The sequence below is a fragment of the Xiphophorus hellerii genome, chromosome 14, assembly GCF_003331165.1.
Source record: "Xiphophorus hellerii strain 12219 chromosome 14, Xiphophorus_hellerii-4.1, whole genome shotgun sequence".
Lineage (NCBI taxonomy): Eukaryota > Metazoa > Chordata > Actinopteri > Cyprinodontiformes > Poeciliidae > Xiphophorus > Xiphophorus hellerii.
This window is the reverse complement of record NC_045685.1, coordinates 26529472-26538345: the sequence shown is the minus strand read 5'-3', so window position 1 is coordinate 26538345 and position 8874 is coordinate 26529472. Positions and strand designations below refer to the sequence as shown.

The 8874-nt window shown below is 35.7% G+C and overlaps 1 protein-coding gene across 1 annotated transcript; it reads left to right on the top strand.

Moving 5' to 3' along the window:
• Positions 1–4114: 4114 nt before the first annotated feature.
• Positions 4115–8786, top strand: LOC116733295 (uncharacterized). Its single transcript, XM_032584093.1, has 3 exons — positions 4115–4205; positions 6416–6458; positions 7374–8786. The coding sequence occupies exon 3, from the start codon at positions 7395–7397 to the stop codon at positions 8226–8228; it is 834 nt and encodes a 277-aa protein (XP_032439984.1). The 5' UTR covers positions 4115–4205; positions 6416–6458; positions 7374–7394; the 3' UTR covers positions 8229–8786.
• The last annotated feature ends 88 nt before the right edge of the window (positions 8787–8874 follow it).

The window sequence follows — 8874 nt, the reverse complement described above, 5'->3', positions numbered from 1 at the left end:
TGTGAATCAAACAAATGTAAAAAGGATAACTGACTGCAAGAATCTCTCCGAAAAAGTATGTAAAATTATATGAAAACTGTGATAAAAATGTTCTATCAACATCTATATTCATAATATTCTAGGTTCTGTTCTCCGTTTGATCACTGAACATCGTAATGTTTCTGTTTTTATCCGGTCTGGTTTCCCTCCCAGCTGCTCAGCGTTCCCTGTTAGTCTCCATCAATCATCCTCCCCAGCATTTAAGCCTCTCTATTCAGTCACTCTCTTGTCAGATCCTTACATTACCATCGCTGTTGTTCCCAGGTTATACTGCTTTCCATTCAATTTTCACTTTTGTGTTTCTTCCTTTTCTCTGTTCATTTTTTATTAAACATGATAAACATTATTCTGCCGTTTTCCTGCTAGGATTTAGTTTCTACTTCACAGAACAGGAGCAGCAGAGCAAATTCACTTTCAATCACCGCTGGCTGGAGCCGACACAAAGAAACTCCTACCTTTACAAATTAACGTTTGGTGGTAAATGACATAAATGACCTTGGTCAATGAATGGTCGTAAATGACCTTCCTTTTCAGGAAGGTTGGGTATTAAACGACCAAACCTAAAAACAAACAAAGGGACCAGAACTTTATTCCCTTCATTTAAATAAAATGCAGCTGAAATCTGTCTTTCTAATCTGTTTGTTACTTAATGATCTGATTGGTTATTTCTGTAGGATTATTATATTGATTGATCAAGTTGAATGGTAACATCCTGGTGTTGTTTTCAGAATTACATTGTAGTAATTATTACATTTCAAAATGTTCCCTTGCTGAAATAATTCACCTACAATTAGGTATGAATGTAATGAAAGAAATCACTCTGATACTAAAATTAATTCAGTATAAGATCTTTATTATATCAATAAACAGATCAATGTTGCTTTAGTTTTGCTTCAAACGGATGATGAAGTAAGTTGTACATTGGAAGTAATTATGAAAAGGTTGTGAACTTCAGAGGCCTCAGCTGGAGCTCAAACATTGTGACAGAAATAATTTACAAACCGCAGAAATTACAATGTGTTTGTTTGAAACACCTGCGTCTGACTACATAAAGGATAAACAAGCAAGCAATGTGCAAATAGCTGCTGAAAACTGCAGAAGGAAACCGTCTGAGCTCATCTTTGGTCAGGTAGGCTTCTTTCTGTTTGACTAATTTCAGTGTTAGACACCAACTGAGTCTTTTTTCATTTTAGTTTGCAATGGGAATCCATACTGAGTGGATTGATCTGGTCAAGGTTACCAAAAGTCTATAACTTCTGTTTAAATACTGAAAAATTCAGGGAAAAGGAAAATTACCCACAACACAACTGACATATTATAACCGTTTATTTCTTATTAGTTAGAGCTACTTATTTTTAGTTTTACAGACATTTGTGGATCACTAATCAACATTTCAGTTTAAATCACAAGTTTTTTTTGATGACCAAACAAGCACTTCATGAGATTTAACTTTCAGAAATGGTTTTTATATGGATCTTCTGCCACATAATTGAATCTTATATCCACAGTTTAGAGAATCACAATAAAAGCAAAAAATTTACTATCACTAAAAAATTCTGGTTTTAAAAAAAATACAATTTGTAACTCAGTTCTGGGTGAAATTTGGACTGAAGCAACACTGGATTGTTTTAACTCGGCTGGTTTGTGTTGATGGTTTGACCCAACATGTTGGGTCATGGGAATTACCCAAAGATTGGGTTAAACTGGCCATTGCTTAAAGTTAAAATGACCCAAAATGTGGTTGAAACTCATAACCTAACACAAGATGCATTATTCTACTATATTAGCTTTTTAAAAAAAATAGATTTTTGATTTTTTAATTCAGCACAAAAACTAGATAAAAAATGATCAGAACATTTTAAAACTACTTACAGGTATGTAGTATACATCTAATTAATTATTGGTTATTTTCATGACCAATGATGTGTTGATCTATCCAGAAAGTAGATGAATCTGATGGGTGACCATAATTTGACTTCTGCATTTTTATTCTTTAATTTTGTCTGCACCTGTAGACAATCATCCATTTTGAGAAGGAGGGAGAAGCTGAAGACATTACAATGCTTGCAAGTGAAAGGAATATAAAACCAGCAGAATTCATCTGCAGAATTACAAAACATACAAGAAATAAAATGTTTTTTAAAAAGCATATCATTAAACCACTTCAATTACTAGAAATTAAGCCAAAAAAGTTAATTTTAGACCAAACTATAAGTAGAAATTTCAGCCATTAAACACAGAGTAACTTATCAACATTCCAGTATTTCTTTTCCTGTCCCGCAGCAGGAGGACATTTGGTTACCCTGCTGTTGCACTTTGGAGATTCTCCATCATGACTAAAAAGAAAACACAAAGATTTAGTCTCCACCTTGAATGATTTGTGAAAGAGAACATGTCTTTGTCCCTCTCATTCTTTAATCTTATGATTTTCCATTTTTTACAGCCTCACCTGTGTGAAAATGTCTGCCCAGCAGCTGACCTCCAGTAACGACTCCGTGTCTCAACTCCAGTCCCTCAACACATCTGACCTGCAATATGGCTGCTCCTTCTCGGCTGTCGCCACATACATGGGCTTAGCGTACCGCTGTATCTACGTCATCTTGGTTTTCCCTCTTTCTGTCATCGTCCTCTGTTTGGGATTCAAGCGGTGGAACCAGCAGCGCTCCACCTCACAGTTCATGGGTCATTCTGACTTCTTCACCTACAACATGGCCGCCGTTGAACTGGTTGGAGTCCTTGGAGCAGTTCTTGGTATTTTCTCCAAAGTCATGAATTTGTCAGGGATTGAGTTAGTGGGGATATACATTTCCTCGTTTCCCTGGAACGCCCAGATGTTGTTACCGATGCTGATCTGTGTTGAGCGCTACCTGGCTGTGGTTCGACCGATAACCTATCTAAAGCTGAGGCAGGCCATGGGAACGCGCATCAGAAACATGATCACTGCAGTCATTTGGCAGCAGTGCTTTGTGGGGCCTGGTGGAGTGGCGCTGTTCATAGAGTACACTGAGCTAAACTTTTTACCGTTCTCCATAATGGGATTTTGCTTAATCGCTGTAATTTTCTGCAGCCTTTCGATTCTCTGCGTTCTGATTCGTCAGCCTCCAGGTAAAAAAGTTCAAGACAAGATGCAAACTGATAAAGCTAAGAGGAGAGCTTTCAAGATCATCCTGATAATTATGGGAGTGTTGATGATAAGATTTGGAGGCAATATGATTTGCTATGCAGTGAATGCTTTACCAACAACGAGTCGCGACGTTTGGTGTATTGCCACCATATTGGGGTCCTGGTCAAATCTGCCCAGCTCCATGGTGTTACCGCTGCTTTTTCTCCACAGAAACTGCAAAATGTCACGTTTTAAAAAATGATCCTGGATGAGGAACAAGGGCATCTTTGTCAAAAAGAAATTTGTGTTTAAACATTTAACTGACAATGAGTAGTTTACATCATTACCCAGCCTGATTTAGCAAGTTGGACAAAAATAGCTTTTGTGGCAGTTGTTTTCATAGTAGTATGCAATATTTCAAATAAAAAATGACAATCTTTGCTTATTCTCTACTATTAAGATATCCCATCAGCCTTCCTTTAGTTTAGAGGTGGGAGTTAGAGGGCTGGATAACTTTGGGCTACGATGTAAATATTCACATACAGGTTTCTTTCTGTTTGACTGCAAAAACACAAAATCTTGCAAAGTATTTTTGGTGTAGTTTTTAAGTGCAAATATCTTAGTATACTCAAAATAAGACAAAAAACAAGTAGTAACTTTTCAGCAGGATACAGGAGCTTTATTTAAGTAAATAATTCCTTAATAATTCCTGTTCAGCCTCTTTTAGAGTCATTGGCTCCGCCCACCGGAAGACAAACAAAAAAAACTCAAGTAAACACATATTAAAGTATACAAAATAAATTAAATAATCATAATACTGAAAAAAGAAATTTGTGACATAAAAAACAATAATTGAATTAATGGAAAACACTAAATTAATCAATCGCATTGCTGACGTCATTACGTAATCACGTGACTCCCTCCCGGTGCGCCGTAATCCAGGAAATAGTTTTGTTTGAAAATCTGAACCGGGAAAATTACAGGCTATGGAAATAAGGACTGAGGCCGGAACACGGTGCGTGTTCACCCGCGACGAACCGCCGGTTTGAGCTGAAACCAAACAGTAAGTTAAGTCCAGTGTGTATTTATGGGTGTGTGTGTAGGTGTGTGTGTGGGTGTGTGTGTGTGTGTGTGTGCGTGTGTAGGTGTGTGGGGGTGTAGGTGTGTGTGTGTGTAGGGGTGTGTGTGTGTGTGTGTGTGTAGGTGTGTGTGGTTGCATGTTGACACGGACTTTACTTATTACTGCCCGGCTCCTTCATCACAGCTTCTTTTGTTTTCTTCACGTGAAAGAGTTTGTTTAATTTGGCAAAACCGCAAATATATATATATACTGTATATATATATATATATATTATTTCTTTTACATTTGTAAGGACTCGGTTTATTGTGGTTGCCATAGTAATCTCTCTGTGGTTGTAACAAAACCATTAAGTAGGTGAAGGCATAGACCTGGTTAAAGTTGTTTGGCTCAAAAAATGCATAGTGAGAAATTAAAATATAGAATGTGACAACATGAACATGTGACAATGCAGCATCTGTACAGATTATTAATAATGTTCTACTCCTGAGATGAATTTTGGTTCTCTGTCAGAATTTATAATTTTTGGTATTTTAATGTTCTTTTATTTATTTTTTTTGCTTGGATCTTAAATAGCTAATGTTAGTTGATAATTTCTGTGTGTCAAATATATTCTGTTTTTAATGTACTTTTTTATTCTTGGCTGTATGAAAAGTGCATCATAGATGAAAATAAAATCGATAAAAAATGTGTTTAATATCTGCTTAGTGATTGTTACGTCCAATATGACAATATATTATGTTTGCTTAACATCTTTATTAGTCTTGCTGAAATATGATGGCACACAATCTTACATTTTATTACGTCTTTAAGTGTGAACAATTAATTTTGGATACACTTAGAAGTCTTAATAATCTAAACAGAATAAGATATAAACAAAGAAAAAAACATGTTTTTACATTCTTATCCATGTGATAATTAGTTAATGAAATGTTTTTTATTTCTGTCAAATTTGTTATTTTCACTGCTCTAAAGACGATGTTTAGGTTTTGCTTACATAAGTAAATAAATTTAAATTAACAAACTAAATATGAATTTGTGCGAGTTATTACATGTTTTCATCATTATTTGTTTTGCAGAACTAAATTCTGTATCCAGTTGACTCGCCTGTTTTTTATTCCTGGTTCTTACTGATTGGTTAAAGCAGATCTACTCTGCTATTTATCATCTCTGTGGTTATATTCAAAGTTCACTAAACAATAAAGTTGCTTTACATGTTTCCACAACAAACACTATGACTCATTTTGAAAGTCCACAAGGTTTGACACAATTCAAATGTTCTGCAGGTTTTTCTAATGAACAGCGAATCTGCACTTATAGCAGCATTTGAGACAGAACTGAGAAGTGAAGGTGCTTCACACACACAGCGGCAGAATCAACAACACACACACCCCACACACACCCACACACACACTGCATGCTGCTTTTTCTTATTGTACATTTTTTATCAAAGTGATAATAATAATAAAGTCTAATATGTCAACAAATGGATCTGAATAATGACTGAACAGAAAAGAGTTTAGGTCACCAGCTCTTAAATCACATTAATGTAAAATTATAGCAAATAATTTGAATTAAGGATGGTTACAGGTTTAAATTGAAAAAAATCACAACAATAAATATAGGGAATAAACTTTCTATTATCTTGGTGTGTTTCCAGCTATAGTTGTGTATAATATTGGCTGTTGAAATGATTAACTGTTCTCTCTGTAAGGAAGGCATTTAGTAGGATTTCTTTGTAATTTGTTCCTGTTTGTGTTGCAAATTTCAACACTTAAGACATGGCTAATTTCTATCGAAAATGATTAAATTTTACTGAAAAATAACTTCAGAAATAAATCAAGATCTCTTGACAAACGCATGCAAATAGATAAATGTATTTTATAAACTGCCTCCAGCCTCTGTTTATGACTAATTTGAATTGTGTTGGACATTAACAATGAACAGCCTCATTATAAAAAAATATTTCAGTAATTCACAGTTTAATCAGCAGAAAAATTGTTTTATTGCACTTTAATACGTAACTAAAAGCTCAGATAATATAAGTTGAAAATATTTTTCAGTTTTAAAATGCAACCTGCAATGAGGTGAAACAAAGTTTGTCGTTTATATTCTGATAAATGTCTTTTTGGTTTGACAGCAGGATTTGTTTTCATGCAAAAACATTTCTATCTTTGTTTTTTATTCCCTGTCAGTGCTGGTGGGAAGCAGTTCATCTGCAGCTCCACAAGACACAAGGTGGGTCATTTATGTTGTTCCCTGTTATATTCATTCACTTTTAAAAATGACTGTATAATTCTGACTGCAGGTCAGACAATGTGGGTTTGTTTTGGTGACCTCAGCTGCCATTTTACTGCTGTTCTCCACACATGTGGTTCCACAGTGTGACTGCATATTGTTGTCCACTGTTTATAACATTGATCTATTTTCTGAGGGTTGAAATAACATTTATCTCCAGTACAGACATTTTGTGAAATTAAAATAATTAGAAAAGTCTCATTTTGTTCAATTAGTTAAAATGTAATGGTGTTTCTTTAGTCTGCAGCCTTGTAAAGTATTTTATAGATCTTATCACTTGTTTTTCACAGAAAAAATGCATCAAATAATAATTTACTAAAAATTTAAGGAGAGATAGAAATAAATCAGAAGATGGAGTCCAAGCCGTCTTTGTCCAGTTCACTTCTTTAGAAATTAGGTGCAGCTTCATCACATCCTCACTTATTTTCCTTTTCATGTAGTGAGAAAAATATATTCTATATAATGTAATACACAAGGGGTAGCAATTTTAATAAATATATTTTCATTTAAATATTAACACAACATGTCAAATATTTCTATCCTTCTCAACAATTAGTAGAAAGTGTTTTTTTATGACAACATTCCTCACAGTTGCTAAAATGTTTTTTTGCATGTTTCCACTTTTGTCCATTCATATTTTGTGATGAGCTACAAATCTTTAGGGTCGGAAGGCCTCACTGCCATCACCCTAATCTTATCTGCCTCCATAAATTCTCTCTTACTAATGTTCAAAGTAAAACCTGGTAAAATCAAACGATGACTTCAGCTCTAAATCTCAGTGGATTCATGACTTTTTGACTTTAACTGTAGTTATATTCTGCCATCTCATACTTTTCCTATGTTTTCTGTTTTAAGCTCAAAGACTTGAAAACCAAAATGTCCAACAACGCGTCGGGCGGATACTTCAACCTGATGTACAGCTGTGATTCTTATAAAACTGCAGAGTTATTCTCCACAGTCTTCATGATCGTCCGGTTTCTGTGTGTCGTTCCGGTCTCCATCGTCGTCCTCTGCTTGGGTTTCCGACGGCGCTCCACTAAAACCAGCCACTCTGATCTGTTCACCTACAACTCTGCCGCCTTGCAACTCATCTTTGGACTTGCAGCTGTTTTGTACCTCTGTGGCCAATACGCTCACATCTTTAGTGTTTTTATTTTGGGGGTTTATGCAGCCAGCATTGCTTTTCCTGGAGAAATTGTTTTTCACATCTTGACATGCGTGGATCGCTATCTGGCCGTTGTTCATCCCATCACCTACAGGGGGCTGACTCAGTCCGATGGGATCCGGATCAGGAACATCAGCATCGTCTGTGGTTGGCTGATCTCTTTCGGATGGCTTGGGATAATCGCTGTTGTTTTCCCTGAGATGCCTTATGTTGCATATTTCTGCTTCTTTGCTACCTCAATAATAAGCATTTCTTTCTGCAGCGTCTCTGTTCTTTATGTTCTGATTCATCCAGGACCGGGTCAAACTGGCAGGAAAAAAGAGAAGGCAGATAAAGCAAAGAGGAAAGCTTTCCATACCATCATGGCCATCCTTGCAGCGCTCCTCGTGTATTTTGTGGCCTGCATTGTTGTTCTTGCTGTGAAAAACCTAAATCTGCTCATTGATGAGAAATCATGTCTGATTCTAACGTCTGCACAGTGGTGTGGTATTCCATGCAACGTAGCTTTACCTCTGTTGTTTCTACGCAAAGCAAAGAAGCTTTAGTCCCAACCTGCTAATTAGTAACTAACTAACTAACTTAGCAAAGCATTTGCTGAATGGATCCTTTGGAAACACAAATCCTGTGGAGAAAAAAAAAACACGTGTAACTCAAACTTTTTCTCTGTGACTTTTTTTCTAAGGTCTCATGAAATTGATACAAATTGTGTTTAAGAATCCAAGTAATCCAAACAAACACCAAGTCCAGAAATAATTTAACCACAAATTATAAGTATTTATAAAGTGAAATAACTCAGGGAAATGGGAACAGGAAACGTTTTCTGCTTTTTGTGTTGAGAACACAGATGGCATTGGTTTAGACATGTTTCTAAATGTCTGAATGTTTCATTTAGCTCATAATTTGGAAATGTAATTTAATTTCAGCATAAGTTGGGTGTGCAGCCTTCTGGTTGTGACTTTACGTTCAGACTTGGGTTATGCAGCAGCAGAATAATCTGGATTCCTCCACCACGTCCATTTCTGAATGACTTTAAAGTAAAAACAATCTAAACTTTTACTTGTGTCCAAGTGAAATGTTGGGCCATGACCTAAATTAATCCATTCATACCAAATACTGTTTGCTTGCATTTAAATGATCAGTACTTATTACTGCAAAGCTAACAGCTCATTTAGCTCAACTCTGCTGTTAATA